At 46.9% G+C, this 18,711-nt stretch overlaps 2 protein-coding genes across 2 annotated transcripts in view; both read left to right on the plus strand.

Annotated features, from left to right (window-relative positions):
- The window catches only part of tent4b (terminal nucleotidyltransferase 4B), a 28,283-nt gene extending 12,956 nt beyond the window's left edge, over positions 1-15,327 (plus strand). Inside the window, exons 3-12 of the mRNA XM_084476582.1 lie at positions 1,910-1,956; positions 2,462-2,582; positions 3,075-3,182; positions 4,429-4,557; positions 5,881-6,094; positions 6,620-6,746; positions 8,273-8,376; positions 9,458-9,678; positions 10,490-10,642; positions 12,935-15,327. Coding sequence (XP_084332708.1) covers positions 1,910-1,956; positions 2,462-2,582; positions 3,075-3,182; positions 4,429-4,557; positions 5,881-6,094; positions 6,620-6,746; positions 8,273-8,376; positions 9,458-9,678; positions 10,490-10,642; positions 12,935-13,084 — 1,374 coding nt within the window. The 3' untranslated portion in view covers positions 13,085-15,327. The remainder of the gene's footprint in view (positions 1-1,909; positions 1,957-2,461; positions 2,583-3,074; positions 3,183-4,428; positions 4,558-5,880; positions 6,095-6,619; positions 6,747-8,272; positions 8,377-9,457; positions 9,679-10,489; positions 10,643-12,934) is intronic.
- Positions 15,328-15,550: 223 nt separating this feature from the next.
- adcy7 (adenylate cyclase 7) overlaps positions 15,551-18,711 on the plus strand; it is a 49,894-nt gene continuing 46,733 nt past the window's right edge. The window contains exon 1 of the mRNA XM_084475871.1: positions 15,551-15,669. The gene's annotated coding sequence lies outside the window, so the exon portion shown is untranslated. The remainder of the gene's footprint in view (positions 15,670-18,711) is intronic.

An 18,711-nucleotide genomic window follows, 5' to 3' on the forward strand; every position in this document is an offset into this window, starting at 1 on the left:
TTACCATCCTTACTTCCGGGCTTCACTGATTCGCTAGTCAAGGGCTAGCCCCTCCACCAATCAGATTGGTAAAGACTGAGCGACTGTAGTGGCCGATTACACATGTTGAATCGGCTGAAAAGAATGCCGACCTCACCTCGTACACACCAAAGAGACTCATGTCACCGACCTCTCAAGACTCACCGATGCCCGATTTTAGGCGCGGTGTCTGGCCGCCTTAAGGCTGATGGAAAAAAACCTAAACCACCTAAACTCCAACCTCCCCCTACGTGTGTTGGCCTTCCTGCTACGCGGCCGTGCTCCACGTGGCTCGTCCGCTGCGCGACCCGCTTCACACTGAAGCCCGGCCCTAACCCAGTCAGACTCGGACCAAAAATTGACCTGAAAGCCACTGACTTCACCCACACAGCACTTAGTTAAGATATTGTTGGCCGCAATGCAACCATTCTGGTCGCAGTCTTGAGCCCCGCTCTGACTACTTGTTACATTGAAGTGTAGCACAGAATGTAGGCGTCCATCTTCTGTTTGGTGATTCTTGTGAGCAGAGAGATTGTTGATTTTCCGTTGAGGATGTAAGCAACAGAATAAATAAAACTCAAACTCCCAGAAACCCTTGTTGGCCTTCTAAGTTCCCAGGAGCCCGACAGACCCTCACCATACCTTGTTACTGTTGAACAGTAGTGTTCCACAGCTCTCAGAGTCAAAGCTTGTCCGCCTTGCACGAAGGCTGGGGGCGGGCTGCTTTTTGATTCGCTAACAGGCCGCCGATCATGTGACCGGGGATTGGCTGACCAGGGGTGTTTACAAGGCTATGCCCTCCTTCCAGCCAATCAGAATCAAGCATTCTTAAACGAAGTAGAATAAGGCTGGTTAAGGCATGGGTTTAAAGGCAAATAGGCTTTCCACGGTGGCTCTATTCCTGGGCCTCCAGGCGCTGGTCTACACCAATCCGTGTCTAGCCGGCCTAAGACAGCCAGCATGGGTTCAGGTTCAGGAGGATGGGAATGGCAGTTGTGTCTGTACATCCCTGTTGTCACAAGGACCCCTTATTAAGAAATGATTTATCATCACATTTATAAAGGACAATAGAATGATGTTCAAAATGATGATTTATTTAAACTCAAAATAAATGAATGAATACATTTTTTGTTTTAATTACAATTCCATTATGCTACATGGGCAGGGCACCGTCATCAACACTTATATTTTATTACTTTACCAATAAGCAAATAGATGAGCACATCAGGACTGTTTTACATATAATACATATATATAATTATGTAATATATATATATATAATTTTACTGTAATTGTTTTGCCCGGGGCTGTTGACGACTCTCTGCCAGGAGGCAGCAGGTAGCGCGTCGTGTGTGTGCATGCGAGGGCCATCATATAAGCTGTTAAAGGTACAAAGACAGCAGCAAGCCAACCGACCAGTTCCAAGCACGGCAGCAGCTGGTGCCGCACCGGCGCTTTGCGTGGGAAAGCCGAACCATCAGCGAGCGTGGGGACGTCGGCTGTCACGCTGATGAGATGCCTGTCACATCGTCTGTTTTCCTTTACTGTCACGAGGACACGGCCTTATGTCTCATTGTGATTAGGGGGGGGGGGGGGGGGAGGGAGACGAAACGGAATACACGCACGTGTTTAGGAAAATGTACAATGATGGCACGTGTTTGTAAGGGGTACTGTTTGTAATGGAAGGTGGAAGGGGGCTACCACTTGTTTGAGGGGTGCGACTTGTTTAAGGGGTACGGCTTGTTTGTAAGGGGTACGGACTTGTATGTATTGGGTACGACTTGTATGTAGGCTTGTCTTGCACTTTCAGTCGGCAATGTTTGAATGCATCTTAATGCACAACCTTGAATGGGATTTAGACGTCTGAATTGTGCTTGTGCTTCTGTTCCAGGTCCAAGTGTTTGGGAGCTTCAGCACCGGCCTTTACCTGCCGACGAGGTAGGCTGTCTGACTGTCAAACTGCTGGAGGATCCCTACACCCCACACTTCCACACTCCTCCACCTCTAGAGGTGCTGCCAGCCTCCCCCTTGGCCCAGGAGCCTTCCCTCTAGTGGGGGACAGGACTACGTCTAGCCAGCCAGTATTACCTCCAGTCGTGTGGATTAAGGGGGGGGGGGGGGGGGGGGGGGCGCAGGGAACTGTCATTTTTTATCTTCGCTAATCCTGGGCCTTTGAAAGGAAATGAAACCACACAAAAAAAAAGAAAGCCTAGAAAAGCCAAAGCCTCATCATAAAAAGCATCCACCTCCACCCACACACACTTCTACAGACATGCCGTGACGTAGTAGGCCCTTGGACACCGTACTTTGGTGTCTGGGTGTGTGTGTGTGTGTTTGGAATTTTGGCCCTAGTGTCTGATTCTGTGCTCGCATTACAAGGTGGTTGTTGTCATCAGACGGAGCCTTTTTGACTGACACCCCCTCTGACTCCGCCCCCTCACAGTGACATCGACCTGGTGGTGTTCGGGAAGTGGGGGTCTCTGCCCCTGCGGACCCTGGAGGACGCCCTGCGCAGGTGCAACGTAGCGGACGAGAACTCCATCAAAGTGCTGGACAAGGCCACGGTACGACCCGACCGCGAGGCCCCGACTGGGCGCCGCAGAGATGGCCGCCATTTTGGTTTTACTTCTTCGCCATTGTCGGGATAGGAGGGGGGTTTTAGGATCAGATTGTAATTTGTAACTGCGATACAACACGGTTCGACATGTATCCAACTTCCGCCTGACCCCAATTAGGGTGGTGATTCCTCCACGAAATTGCCTACAAAACGCGCAAGTGGAACATCAGAGTCTAGATTCTTCTGTAGATCTGCGGCGCCCTTTGTCAGAAGACGCGTGCGGGAAGATTCGCCATGGCAATTATCCAATCACCGATAAAACCACGACTAAAAGCCCTTTGATGTTCTGCATTAATCACAGTCGTCTGGGAAACGGTCTTGTATGTTTTATACGAAGCCTGTTGCTCGACGAATCTCTCCGAGGTGAATGTGTCGTTTTTTGTTGGCGGTGAATGTGGCCGTATGACCTCTGACCTTCCACATTCTCCCGTCCTCCCAGGTCCCCATCATCAAACTGACAGACTCCTTGACCGAGGTCAAGGTGGACATCAGCTTCAACGTACGCAGCGGGGTGAAAGCAGCCCAGCTCATAAAGGAGTACAAAGAGGTACGCCCAGCGAGATGCGCATCTCTGCGCATAAACATAAAAAAGGACATTCTTTTTTTGTATTCAAAGCACGGGCGAGCATTGAGATGAATGTTAGAGGGCTTTGTGCCCTGAAGAAGGAATGCCATGTCACAACCCCTCATCGGTGGGCTATACCGTGCTGGCCTCAGCCGCACCCCACTCTCATCTGAGTGAGAAAGCTTTTTCTGGGAAAAGCGTGTTGGAAAATCCATGTTATTTAGTTCTGATAATTTAAGCTTTGTTTTCTTGAGGTTTTCGGGGTGCTATCCAGTCACCCCGTCTTTTAACTAGTGTTACCCAGTTCCCCTTCGTGGTTCACCTTTCCCTTGGGGGAACCAGTCACAAGGGAGGAGTGACCTTATCTACACGAGTAAAACTCCTTTATGTCAACATGTCCCTCACATGATGCACGGACAACTGCATTGCGGTGAGGGGGTGAAACTGTGTTGAAATGACATGTGAAACGGTATTCTGGGCACTCTGCTAGAGAGGGGACCGGTGTGTGTGTGCATGCATTAAGTAGGTACATTTACTTCAACTATTGTGTGCTTTTCTGCATTTAGAAGATCTTTCCAAGAAGCAATAACTCATGAAGAAATTGCCACGACAAAACAATCAATCAATCATTCAGTCACTTAACTCCAGATGACTGATCCCTGGAAAAGAAGCGTCTTTGCTTGTTGTTACATGCTGGCATTGCCTTTTAAATCAAGTTCACATCAAAATGACATGAAGGGTCATGTCAAGATTTAATTCTTTTCACCATTGTCCTTGTTCGTACAAGTGACATTGCATTGCATTCAATTTCTTGCCATCACACGGAGTAAACTGACATTTTAAGCAGGACCATTTCTATTTCACCAAAGCTTTTGGGAGACTTTTTGTACTCCGGTTCCTTCTACAAAGGTCCCAGGTGCGAGTGTGATCAGCCATTTCAAAACCTACCCTGGCTTATGACAATGGTGACATCACACCTGGGAGGGTCGACCTAGATGTATGCTGGAACAGACCAGTCTACCAGCATACCCAGTGCACTGTACCGACTGGTAGGCTTATCTCCTTGGGCTCATAATGCCGAATCACTCTCACCCCTGGAGGAGGGTTTGGCCCTTTTTAACATTCCTCTTTGAATCCCATCCTTTCACAATCATGCAGTTCAGCTTTTGCCCACCGGAGGTCGCTGTCAACACGGAATGAGTGTGTGCCTTGTGTTTTGCTCCTGCAGAAGTTCCCCGCCCTGCCTTACCTGGTGCTGGTGCTGAAGCAGTTCCTGCTGCAGAGGGACCTGAACGAGGTCTTCACGGGCGGGATCGGCTCCTACAGCGTGTTCCTCATGGCGGTCAGCTTCCTGCAGGTCAGACATGCACACCTCAATCCCCTTACAGTCTCTTGCTGTTAACGCAGCCGAAAAGGGTGTTGTGAGAAGGTGGGGAAGTTTAAATACTAGAGGATTAAAGACCAGCAGACGCATCACTGAACTACTCAGACAGGGGGGAGATAACGAGGGAGAAAGCGTCCCCATTGCAATAAACCGGTTTACGAGCGTCTCCGGCGACGTTTGGGAAATAGGATTAACTTTCTATTTACAGTTCAAACCATTCTTCCTTTTCGGAAGCAATATAAAGCTTCAGCGAGCATTGTCAGCTGCTAACAATCGCAGTCAATTGCTTGATCCTATTCTTGCATTTCCATGCTTTGTTTGTTTGTGTAGTGTCCATGCACAACTGTGGAGGATGAATTCTCCAAGGCATTATGTCCGGACCGCCTCATATTGACTGTGTTTAGTCGAGGTTTCATCCAGTATCCCAACACTCAAATCAAACACACCACAGATCAACAGAGCAGCAGTGTGTTGAGATGAAAGATCTAAATCGTTTTTAACAGTAGTGTAATCAAGGGTGGTGGTCTGTATTTTGCATTCTGACCAGCAATGCTTATCTGGAACCATCGCAGGGCCTGGCATGCACTCTACCCGGTGACTCATTCTGCTTTCTTTGACTTACTCCTGTTTTTTCCGGCCTTGATTACCTTCTTATTCATCGGTTGCTGCCAACTCAGACGCTGGAAATTAGTGTTTTGACCCCTCGCCTACCTGTTTTCTGCGGGGATGTCATGATTTTCAGAACCTCCACCGTCTCCATTTCCATGCTGTGTGTACTTAAGGCTTAGTTTTAATTTGAATCTCTCTTTGCATACAACTCCCTACAGTAAGGGGGAATTTAGAGTCAATAGAACCAACAGAGTTCTACATAACTGGCCTCTTTCTCTTCTGTTGCACATGACCACAACAAACACAATTCTATGATTGAATTTGGTAAGAAAGCTTCTTTTTTGGAACGTCAATGCATACACGGTTCAGCAGATCACTCGGGCGGCATGTGGCTCAGGAGGTAGAGCGCGTGGGCTCGTAACCAGAAGGTTGCTAGTATGATCCCCGGCTCCTCCTAGCGAGGTGTTCCTGAGCAACTCCTAACCCTAACTGCTCCCGACCAGCCGGCGGTCGCCTTGCATTCACACACCGCCGTCGGTGTGTGAATGTGTGCATGACTGGGTGAATGTTAGGCAGTATTGCGTAGTGGTTTGAGTGGCCACTGGTTAGAAAAGCGCCGTTTAGATGCAGTCCATTTCACCACCCTGTTGTCCCCACCTCGCTGATGTCACCGTTCTGACCCCGCAGCTCCACTACCGCGAGGACGTCCGCAGCCCCAACACCAACATCGGGGTCCTGCTCATCGAGTTCTTCGAGCTCTACGGCCGGAACTTCAACTACCTGAAGACCGGCATCAGGATCAAAGACGGCGGCTGCTACGTGGCCAAAGACGAGATGCATAAGAACATGATGGACGGCTATCGGCCATCCATGCTGTACATCGAGGACCCCCTGCAGCCAGGTAGGAGGACCCCCCCCCCCCCCCCCCAACACCCCTCGCTCACTGGGCTTGAGTAGGGACGGTTCAGCCCTGCTTTACTGTGGTATCTTCAACAGTGAGGGGAAGCTATGCCAAGTACTGCAGCGTTCTTTCAGTGCGTCATATAGAGGAATAATAAAAGGGTGTTAATTAATTCACCCTGCGTTCCAACACCCATACTGCCATAGTATTTAGTATGCCAGAAAAAGATTAAGTATGGCCCAATACATGGTATGGGAAATGCAAAGTATGCTGAAAGTCGCTGGCTGGCACTACAGGTGTGCTTATCAGTGACGCCTGTAGTATGTCCCAATTGTATGCATACTGTGTGCAACAGTGCGTACTTTTTAAGGGTAGCTGCAGTACAAGTAAAATAGAAAAAGTCAGCGATTTGAATTGGAACGCAGCCTCAGTCTCCTCGGCCCTCTACACTCTCAGCTGGGGTGCATTCCTGTGTTCGCCGTGCATGAACCCGGTGTCCACAACCTGACCGTGTTTTCCCCGTAGATAACGACGTGGGCCGGAGCTCGTACGGCGCCATGCAGGTGAAGCAGGCCTTCGACTACGCCTACGTGGTCCTCAGCCACGCCATGTCGCCCATCGCCAAGTACTACCCCAACAACGAGTCGGAAAGGTGAGGCTGCTCCTCCCTCTTCTGCAGTGGGTTGGGGGCGTCCTGTCAGTCCGTCACATCCTGTCAGCCACAGCCCGTTGATGTAGCCTGATTCAGGCTTTCCATGCTCCTGGACCTTTCTGTGATTTATATAAGTTAACATAACCATTTTTTTTTAGGTATACATTTTCCTTCAGGTTAATTTTGTGTCAAGGTTTCCTATTTCGGTGTATTTGGTGTTATGAAAGTAAAGATCTGGGGGTGACTTCAATCCGAATCGAAAGAACAACATTGAGTCAACGTCGTCTTTAACAGTTGAATCGTCATGTCGGGAGAAGTGTGTGTGTGTGTGAGAGAGCACAGCATTGCTTGGCTCTAGAAGGAAAAGCCAAGCTCAGTTCTAGAAGTAAAGTCCTAGTTTGGTTCTAGAAGGAAAAGGCCTAGTTTGGTTCGAGAAGGAAAACGCTAGCTTGGTTTTGGAAGGAAAAGGCTATTTTGTTCCAGAATGAAAAGGCTAGCTTGGTTCTAGACAGAAAAGCCTATTAATTATCCCATGCACCTTTTGTGGGCGTAGCGGTTTGTCTTCTGTGTGCGTTTGCTGTTATTTTTTGCCTTCAATAGATATCCTTACTGTTTGTTTGATAACCCCTTTGTGTGGCAGTGGTGGCACCATCCAATCCGTTTATTTTCAGAGTAGAGCACATTCTAAGCCGCCGGTCTAGAAGGTTACACAATGTCAGGGGAAAAAAAACGTCTAGAGTTTGCCAGCATTTTGAAACCATTAAAGATGATTAAATAATAAAAAAAAAAAAACTGTGTCAACGGCAGCTTCGTACCGCAGGGCTCGGGCCGGTGAGAATGATCCTCTTTGTCGGTATCCGCTGCTCTGCTAAATTGAATGGCGCCACATTTGTTCTGTGCGCTGAAACTCATCGTTCACATGTCGTTTTTAATTTGTTATCCGTCAAGCGCTGATGCCATCTCTTTATCCGTGGGGCTTCTGTCCTGACCGGATGGGATTTCCGTTTGTAATCAGACAGAACGGTGCTCTCCTTCTCCATAGAGACCCGACACCGTTTGATTTCATAGATGTATTATATTATTTATGGTATATTATATTTGCCTGTATAGTAGTGTGTACGAGGACAATAGTAGCCTATATTTTCTGTCCAATTGAATGCAGATGCTGATTTGAACGGATGTATATTGTTAAAATACATTTTGTTTGTAGGGTCATTTAGTGGAGGCACTCTGCCTATAGACAGCTGTGGAAACCCTGATGAACCAATTCATTCGGCATCATTGAGCCGCATATATAAAAAAAGGATGGGATACATGATTAGACGGATCAGACGACAATGGACCCGGCCCGACCAATCAGATTCGACCACGCAAAATCGTAGTCGGGGGCATCCTTCATAAAATCCACTAGAAGGTTTCTCATACTGTGTGGAAGTCTGTTTTTGTGATGTCATGTTAGTTTAAGGGAGCCTCAACCCTAATGCCTTTCTCCCCCCCCCCCCCCCCCCCCCCGATCCCCCTCCCAGCATCCTGGGCCGGATCATCCGAGTGACCCAGGAGGTGGACGACTACAGGGACTGGATCAGTAAACAGTGGGGCCGTCAGCCCCAGAGTGAGCCCGCCAACAACCGTAGGTCCCACGTCTGCTGCCAATCAAACCACCAACATGTCATTACTGGTGTTTCACTGCGATTAGCTGTACAACATGTCCTAGAAAATATCTGAGCGATAATATAGATGTGTTTCTTTCTGCCCTCTGCTGGGAAAGCGGTTGAGTGCAGGAGGAACCAAACGCTGCTGTTGAGTGGAGCCTGTTTAGAGCTTAGGTCACACAGCAGGGTTCCTGTTCACGATGTCCTGGGTCTCTCGGAGGCCTGGGCAATAAAACAATAAATTATCGTATCCTGATAGACTTTTGATCAATATCAATATAAAACATGTTCAATATATATCGATTAGAGACTGAACCACCGAATCTAGCAGCTGGGTTTGTTACACAAACACGGTTCCATACTTATTTACAATGTTTGAGAGTTTTTCATTGTTGTATCGACATTGGAGTATTTCTCAATGAAGAACAGTGGAAGGTCATATTAAGTGTTAATTCCTAGTCTTTTTAGGTCATTAAAATGATCAATAGTTGATGTCGATCAATATGATAAAGTTATATCGTGATACGTCTTTCAGCCATATCGCCCAGGCCTAGTCTCTCCCTGGCACAGTGCTCTGGTCTATGCCTTCCACATTGCACATAGTGTCGTACATCCTACTGGGAACGTCTGCACAGTCCACCTGACATATTCTGAGCATTCCTGCACAACGCATGTGGTTATTTTGTTAGTTTTAGTAAATGTTTTGGTTTTTGACTTGCACTACTTGCAGTAGGTGTATTATTGTTGTGCACCAAACACCAAGACAAATCCTTGTACGTGGTAAACTGATGGTGATAGTGACTCTGATGGTGATAGTGATTCTGATGGTGATAGTGACTCTGATGGTGATAGTGACTCTGATGGTGATAGTGATTATGATGGTGATAGTGATTCCGATGGTGATAGTGATTCTGATGGTGATTCCGATGGTGATAGTGATTCGGATGGTGATAGTGATTCTGATGGTGATTCCGATGGTGATAGTGATTCCGATGGTGATTCTGATAATGTTTATGATTGTGATTCTGATGCTGATTGTGCTTGTGATCGTTGTCGTAGGAAACGCTGTCACGCTGCTGGTGGAGCCCCAGCGGCTGGACGAGTGCAACAACAATGTCACAGAAGAGGAAGAGGAGGAGGAGGAGGAGGAGGAAGAGGTGGTGGAGCTGGTTGACACGCCCGGTAGCAAGAGCTCCTCCAGCTCCTCGTCTCCGGCGCCCTCCATGTGCTCCTCGCCGCTCTGCATCTCCTCGTCCTCGTCCACCGTGTCCAGCGATGCGGTCAGTCCCACGCAGCCATGCACATGCACCCGCGCATGCAAGCAAACACACAGGGACGCGCACACACAGGGACGCGCACACACAGGGACGCGCACACACAGGGACGCGCACAGGGACACGCACAGGGACAGGCACGGACACGCATGCACGCACACACAGGGACACGCCCGCACAGGGACACGCCCAAACACACACAGGGACACGCCCGCACAGGGACACGCCCAAACACACACACAGGGACACGCCCGCACAGGGACACGCCCAAACACACACACAGGGACACGCCCGCACAGGGACACGCCCAAACACACACACAGGGACACGCCCGCACAGGGACACGCCCAAACACGCACACACAGGGACACGCCCAAACACACACACACAGGGACACGCCCAAACACACACACACAGGGACACACACAGGGACACACACAGGGACACACACAGGGACACACACAGGGACACGCCCGCACAGGGATGCGCCCAAACACGCACACAGACACGCAGGCACACACACACACAAAGGGACACGCATACACACACACAGGGACGCACGAACGCACGCACAGGAACAGGCACACACACACACACACACACACACACACACACACACACACACACACACACACACACACACACACACACACACACACAGGCACACACACACACACACACACACACACACACACACACACACACACACACACACACACACACACACACACACACACAGGAATATACACGCATGCATATGCTTAACTGAACAGAGTCCAAAAGCTTTCTTAAAGGTCATTTTTCTGTTCCCCTCCAGGACTCGGACGGCACCCCGTGTAAAACAGCCAAGCAGCAGCAGCAGTCTGGCCGGGGCTCCAAAGCCCACCGGGACACGGCGGCCGGCGTGGCCAGCAGCCGGACACAGAGCCACTCGGCCTGCACGCCCACGGGGGGCAGCAAGGGGGGCAAGGTAGGCACGGCCCGGAGGGCGCCTTCCCCTGTCGGATCAGGAGCAGGATGAGGATCTGGCAATACACCCATAGAACGTATATCAGGGTTGTGTAAAAATAGGACTATGTCCATATCAGTACCGTCTCAAAACATGTCTCTCCTTAAGCGATAAGCTATTGTTACCTTGCATTTTTCTGTGGGGTCGTGCTAACTGTCCGCTGCGTTCGTTTGACGCTAGAGAATATGACCTGAGGTCGGCCAGTCAGGGGGATGTGTCTGAGCTCAAGGCACGGGCCTATGATTGGCGAATGCCTACAATGGCAAATAGCGCCACCACTGAGAGTTCCTACTGGGACATTCAGAGTAGAACAGGATTAAGGTCAGAAACCTTGTTGTCAACACACGCAGCATACGATGCGATACTTTATTTGTCAGTATTGCACTGAAATTCATTGCGCGTCCCTGGGAAGCCCCCTCAAAACGTTTAGGACGTACAGGTAAATGAGTACAAGCATGCTGTATGCTTGTTGCGTTTGTCGGAGAATAAAGGCAGGATTAACGAATGCCCTATAGCATACATTGACCTTAAATCCTCCATAAAATGCCTGATTGATTTTTCTACCCCTGGAATTAGCCCTTCATTAGCCCTTCATTCGTGGCTTTATGGTCGATATGTGCGCAAAGCAGAGGCCCTATACATATTGATTAAAGAGGTAAAAAGAGCTTCTTACACAACTTTAAAAAACAGGTAATATGAATAAGTAAGGTATAATTATGTCTCAAAGTATATTGGGATAGATGCAGAATATGGATAAAAACGCAAGTTCTCAAGCTTGCTTCTTGACTCCATCCTGGTGAGACTGCTAGTCAGAATCCATCGTCTTGAGGCCAATTTACACCAGAGCCGTTTTAGACACATTTTTTTAGTCGGCCGTCAGACGTCCAAACTAGTGCACTGATTTATACCGGCAGCGTTCTACGCCCGTCTCATGGCCGACCAAAGCTTAACTTTACGCTTCACTTCTGTTTTCAAGCGTTTCTGAAGTGTCTCGGTTATGATGTGTAGGCCTATTATCTGATGAATCTTGAAAATATAGCGAATTAAATGGCTGAATTGATACGGCTACGGTTATGCTCACGTCTCTCTCTCGCCTGCGGTGTAAATTCCCAGTAAGGCAACCGATATAATGATATAATGCTAATCCATGTACAATGCTGATTTAATAACTCATTTTGGCTCACAGGCCTAGCCTACTAACACAGTCATGAATAGCAAGCTTATGAAGGTCAGAATTAATTGCTGGTCTATTACTCCAACATGCCTAGTAGTCTTATGCTGGATTCGTTAATGGGTTTCTCATGTATTAAACAAGAATATACGAAAAATATATTTGCACACCATTGCTTCCACCTTGTGGCAGGAGAGAGCATTGCAGCTCCTGGCCCAAAACGCATCTGCTCTGTCGTGTTTCGCTGAAAGAAAATGGCTAAAACCCTAGTCAAGATCATTCTCTTTAGTCCAAAGCAAATCTACCATCTTATCCTCCAGACAGACGTGAATGTGAAGTCTTGTTTTGGTGTCTGAGTAAAGTCTGCTCAAAGTGAAATTGGTTCCATTGTAACTCCAATGTAATCCCAGTGACCTTTTGCGGGAAAGCTTTCATGCTAATCCTGACCTATAGAGAGCCACAGGCTGTACCAACAGGCTTCTATTGTGTCTGCAGCACCAGTTGAATATATATAACAATTAATCTATAAATACAGTCATCTTTCTATGTTGGGTTGAGGCGATGTTATTCCCACTCATTAAAGGGGACATATTATACCACCAGGTGTGAGTGTGATTAGCCATTACAAGCCGTTTTGAAAATGTGCAGCTTCTGACATCGCAGGTGGGCGTGTCCACCTAGATGTGTGCTGGATAGGTCAGCCTACCAGCCTACCCAGTGGACCGTAGCAAACGTTCCTAATGCTAATGGCTAAGTCACACTCACACCCGGTGGTATACCATGTCCCCTTTTAATGTTTCCCCGTAGTAGAAGAAGAACGTATAACCGACCCAGAGGCCGCCCGGGATCAGTTTGTGCCGAGTTCTGAACAGTGCAGAGTTCTGTGCAGAGTTCTGAACCTCTCTCTTCCTGTGTGTGTGTGTGTGTGTGTGTGTGTGTGTGTGTGTGTGTGTGTGTGTGTGTGTGTGTGTGTGTGTGTGTGTGTGTGTGTGTGTGTGTGTGTGTGTGTGTGTGTGTGTGTGTGTGTGTGTGTGTGTGTGTGTGTGTGTGTGTGTGTGTGTGTGCGTTCCTCCCCTCCTCAGACCCGGACGTCCCGCTCGCACCACAAGGCCGAGCAGCAGAGCGCGTCCTCAGGCGGGAAAAGCCATCAGGGCAACAAGCCACATCACCAGGGCAACGGCAAGAAGAGGAAAAATGTGAGGGACTCCACACAGGAGGACCCGTGCAGATAGGGGCGTGGCCCCCCGGCGTGCGCGCGCTGCCCTCTGCTAAGGACCCCAGGGACTCGACTCGTCCTACTTCTGCTGCCAGACTCCGGCCTTGGGAGGCTGTTAGTGGAGAATCTCTGTCTTACACTCAAGATTTTTTCTGCCGGGCACACGCAAGCGTTTTATAGCAGGAACAAAAAAAAAAGAACAAAAAAATAAATAATTATAGGAAATGGGGCTTCGGTTCTTGGACCCGGATTGAATCATGAAGGATATTTGCGTGTTTGCCGCCGCCGTCGTCGGGCTTCTCGTGGAGGGGTTTGACCCCCGCAGGCGGCGTCCACAGGAACTGTCTTATCGCCCCCTTGTGTGCGGGAGGGCAGGTGTCGAAGGGTCTGCCATGGAGTACAACGCCCGGGGCCGGAGGCGCTGCTGCCTCTCGGCGAGGAAGATACATTTACAAATTGATGAAAAAGAAGAAGAAGAAAAAGAGGAAAAGACTAAAAATGTTGAAGAAGAAGAAGATGAACGGGAGGAAACCCAAACAAAAAAAATGTACACTGATTTCCTTTTTTTATGGTGACCCTTAAAAAATGCAATCCATTACGAGTGAGGAAATAACTTATGCATGACAGTTCTTTTTTGCTGGTGGTTGGTCTGTTTTTTGTTATGTCTCGACAGATTATACGGAGATTTTTTTACAAAAAAAAAACACATAAAAAGGTTAAAAAATACCATTACAAAAAAAAACGGACAAAACCAAAAACCAATCATAATAAATTGTTTCCTATTCTCTTTTTACCAGATATAACAGTTTGAGACATGTAGACGTGTACTTCCCCCTCCTAGCCGTTCTTTACGGGCGGCCAAGGAGCTGGGTTCTGGGATTCATTGCCAACATACATCATCAGCATCAGTCTACTCACGCCCGCTCACTCACCGAGCGCGGCGGCGGTAGCGCTTAGCCTACTGAACACCTACTGAATACATGTCCCTACAGATGGCTGGATGGAGATTAATCCCGTGTACCGATAGCACAGCCGTGCCAGTTTAGAGCCTAGAGTAGGTTTAAATTAGTAAGGGGGTGACGATGGTTTTTATGGCAAAAATCAAATCCTTCAACTTGAAGAAAAGAAAAACCCACTCTTGTTAGCGATCAATCTGTCGGAGGTAATTTGTTGGCATAGTGATTTACCTTCTACAAAAATCATTTTATTTCTTAAATGTATTTATTTTTTTATTATATGGACATAGTATGGATAAGATGTGTATTAACTTTGGAGCCTGTATCTTTTGTGTCCTTATGTCTAGATAGGAAGAGATATTGGGGGGGAAATACAATTTATCAGGTACAGTTAAAATGTCACGGTTATGTCATTTCATTGCCTTTTTTTCTTTCGGTAATAGTTGAGTGACCAAGTTACCTAGAAATTATATGAGACCATTTTTGCAAGTCGGAAAGTGTAATGTGTTACATGGCTGGGGTGTTAAGTTCAAAGGGAGATTCGATTATCTTTTTTTTTTTTTTTTTTGAAGTTTATTGAAATTAATCCCGCCTTGGGGGACCCCCTGATGTTTTGCAGTTCAGCAAGTAACCTGTAGATGGGGCTATCGCTCAAGTCTTGTCCTTACAGAGTTTGCGCTCGTATACTGCATTTGGACGGCCCCCCACTTATGGGTTACTTGAGATCAAGAAATAGCCCAGTATCAATCGGAAACCACAAGTAGTACACCCGGTCAGTGACATGCTTGCATAGGGAAATATCGAATAAGCACACGGCAGCCGCTTTGGGTGTTTTTCCATTTTTTTTCCCCACACCAAACGCAACAGATCTGTTCCACACACAGATTACCAGCAATAACCAGAACAGTTCTGCAGTCACTTGACCCTCAACACTATTTAACGATCGCCACAACTCATGAGGATATTACAAGAGCACGGCCATGGCAGACACACAACCGCTACAGTCTGAACCACAACTCCAAACATTTTACGCGTTGTTTTTTGATAGGACGATTCTTGTCCAAGTGAATAAATCCACGTGTTTGATGTTGAACCATTCATTGATGTCTACAGTCGCGGTTCCAGTCTCCTTCTCCAAATGCAGTATATAAGTGCTTGTCTGGAAACGGCGGACAACAGAATGTAAATGTGTCAGTAGTGCCATCGGAATGTCCATCGACCCTCCTCACTGCAGGTTCTTCACACTAAACTGTGCTCATCCCAAACGTCATTTATCTGCAGCTATTACAGTACATGCAATAAAAACCACCGTACAACTAAACAGTCCAAAGTGTCGGTTTCTCTGTGTTTGGGAAAGAGCGCTTCCGACTCTACACAGGTGGGCGGACACGCTGGCGAGCTGCACACACACACACCACGAGGAGTGAAAATGAACCCGCTTTCCGCTTTCCGCGTTGTAACGCAGAGGCGCGCCGCCAGAGCGTACGAAGCGACTCTTGGAGAAGCGCGCCGCCAGAGCGCACGAAGTGACGCTTGGAGAGGACTGCCGGAGCTACGCGTGAAGCGGCGCGTTGAGACTGAGGAAGCGATCTATTGAATATCCTGCTTTAATGTCATCTTTAAAACACGCACGTCGACGAATGAGGTGAGTTCTCCCCTGCCGTTTATTTCTACTTAGGATATAGTTTTAAAAAAAGAAAAGTGCTGTTTCGTCCATTAAGTTGACACGTCCATCCGAAAGGTTTAGGTAGCATCATATATCCGTTGGATGGGTCTGAAACGGGCTGAACCATGAAGGCTACGGAATTCTGAACGTTGAAGTTCCGCGTAACGAAACGTTCGAAGCGCAGTTCGTGTTTTGGGTGTTTTTGTCGCCTGTTTCCACCTGGGGTCGATCGGTGCAAACGCGAGGTAGGCTGACTGGTGTCGAATTCGGGGCTTTCTTCACCTCACTTTTTTAAAACAACCACATCATGTTTCAGTAGTCAGTATGTTCCAGATGCCCAGGAGACCGCTTATCTCACGTCGTTCAACTTCTGCCCAGTGTCCCAGACTGGGCAGACTGGTGACCAGCATGACTGGTCCACGTTGTGATGCACGAGGCTATAACCTTACTCCATGGACTGACACTTGGCCTGATCTAGCTGTAGCTTTGGAGAGACCATTTCCCCCCATTTTGGTTAAAGTATCTTTTTTTGTTAGCCTACTTTTGCGTACATTGACGTTGGTTAGTCCACGACTGTTACCTAAAATTTGTTTTTATTTACTAATGCCAGAGAACCGCTCAGTTTCTCCATCCCATAACTTGCGCATCACATTCCCTTCTCATTGCCTGCGGGTTCCCTTGGCCATCAAACATTTCAGTTGCACAACTGAAAGCAATGGAGTTAGATCGTTACGCTTTGGTCATTGGAAATGGAAACTGTGCCGGAAAGACCTATACTATTTTGGATATATTTGAAGTAATGTTGTTCAAGTTTAGCAGGATAAACCTTAATCTGCGTTATTTGCATGCACAAGTGAGTGCTTCTCAAGTGAATGCAAACTGTGCTGTGGCTCAACGAGGTGTCGTAGGCTTTGGTTTTGGTTAATTCTCAATCAATTGAGAGTATAGTCGCCATCCGTACACACATTACACAGGTTACGTTACATTACGCATGTGTGAGCGTGGGTGTGATCAGCATTAAAGTGGTTGCATCACTTTACCCGTTTCATTCCTACCTCAGTGAAAATCACTCCATATGTAATTCTTTGTTGTGTCCCTCGGACCCTGTGGTCAAAGCATGTCAACACAAACTGTCATGGCACATTTAAAACCGTGACAGAGATGGAAACATGAAAGTGAGTCAAACCGTCACATTTGTCTTGTAAGGCGAGTTTTTGTGTGCGTCTGCGTGTGTATCAATAGGAATACATTGGCCCTACTGTCAGTTGACTGAATCATGTTTGGGGGCAGCTTTCATCGGGGGCCAAACCATGGTCATGGATCAGCAGATCAGTGCAATGTTTTTGTGTTTGGCAGCCTTTTGTAGATGACCAGTAGGGCAGTCCCTAACTCTTTTTTTCCGAGCTTAGTGTGTTATGTCCTCTCTATTTGTTGATTGAATATGATTCAAAACAACTGATTTCTTTATGTTAACATAGCCCACACCAACTGATTTTGATGTAGGCTATAGAAATAGAGATGTTAGGGTTAGATGTTGAGATAAGCGGATAATCTTATGTTGAAGCCCGGTCCTTTGAGAGCTCATAAGTCAGGCAAAAACCAACGCTGTTATGTGTTCCTGGAGACTCCCCTCCAAATCGACATCTTAACTGTCCAATTTAAGTAAGTCCAAAAGTTCAAGTGGAACTGCTTATGCAGCAAAGACTAAGTATTATGTAGCCAAGCGATGTTCAAGAAATCGATGTTCAAAAACCAGCCGAATCCAACAAATTGAAATCTATATTTATTGGCTAATTATATATTGGGGTATGGTTGACAAAAATGTCATACTGGTCAAACCCTGCAAAATAACCCCCCAAATGTAAAATCCTAAAGCCATTTCAAAGGTCTGTTGATGTGCAATTATCAGTTCTGTCTTTGTGTCAGCGTAGGAGTTGATTTGTTTTATGGATTTTGACGAGAGAGAGAGAGAGAGAGAGAGAGAGAGAGAGAGAGAACACTTCCATGGGCTGAAGTAATGCCATGGTGCTTCACAAGTGTCATTGCTGTTTTGTGTTTCATCCCTTAACAACCGGTTCCAGAGTGCAGCTTTAATTTTCCATCACGTCATCCATACATGAAGATATATGTTTGAGTTTGAACGTATTTGAGATGCATGCACATGATGAATAGGCCTACGACGTCGCCTATATATACCAAATAATAGGTGGGTACTTCCCACACGGTAGGTGTGGGAAGTTGACTGTAAATACTGGGACAATATTGTTTAAGCCAATTCTCTTATCACTGGGAAATTCAATTATAATTACTGCTAGGGTTTGTTTTTTATTGAAAGGGCACTTCTGTATTATTACTGTATTAACATCTGCTGAATGATCACAGAGTTTCCTTTATTCTCGTAACTGAAGCTCTCTGGGGAAACTCCCCAGAGAGCCCATCAACCTGCAGTATACAGCTGTAAGTCCCTGGTTCTGCATTCAACACCAGGTTTCATCTAAGGCAAAAACAACAACAAGGACGTGTGCCACTATTTGGCCTGATGTTGTGATTGTGAGTGTTCATTGCAATTAACCGTTATGGATTCAATTTATATTCTGTGGCCTTTAGTGTTGAAAAATAATAAGTACCAATTCAGATATATGTTTTTATAATTACCTTTTTTTCTAGTAGTAGTCAATTAATTGTGACCCTTCACTATAAGCAAATTACAGGGGCCAAATGAACGATTCCGATTAATTTGCAATCAGTTGTGCAGCCCTTTCATGTAGTAAACATCCAACACAGAAACCTCCCACATGCATCATTGGTTCCTCGCCTAATTGACTGTTTGTATGTTATTATTCAGAGACGCTGTATTCAGATGTATTTTTCACACAATATTCTATGCTGAAAGCTATTGGTCATTGTCATTCCATTGAACTGCCAAGAAATGAACCTCACCCTATATTCTGTGTCTACCCGGGTGCTTTTCTCATTGTCGTTTTCCACTCTCTCTATTACTTTAAAAATACTTAAAAATAA

The sequence above is a fragment of the Micromesistius poutassou genome (assembly GCF_964030765.1).
Source record: "Micromesistius poutassou genome assembly, chromosome: 12".
Lineage (NCBI taxonomy): Eukaryota > Metazoa > Chordata > Actinopteri > Gadiformes > Gadidae > Micromesistius > Micromesistius poutassou.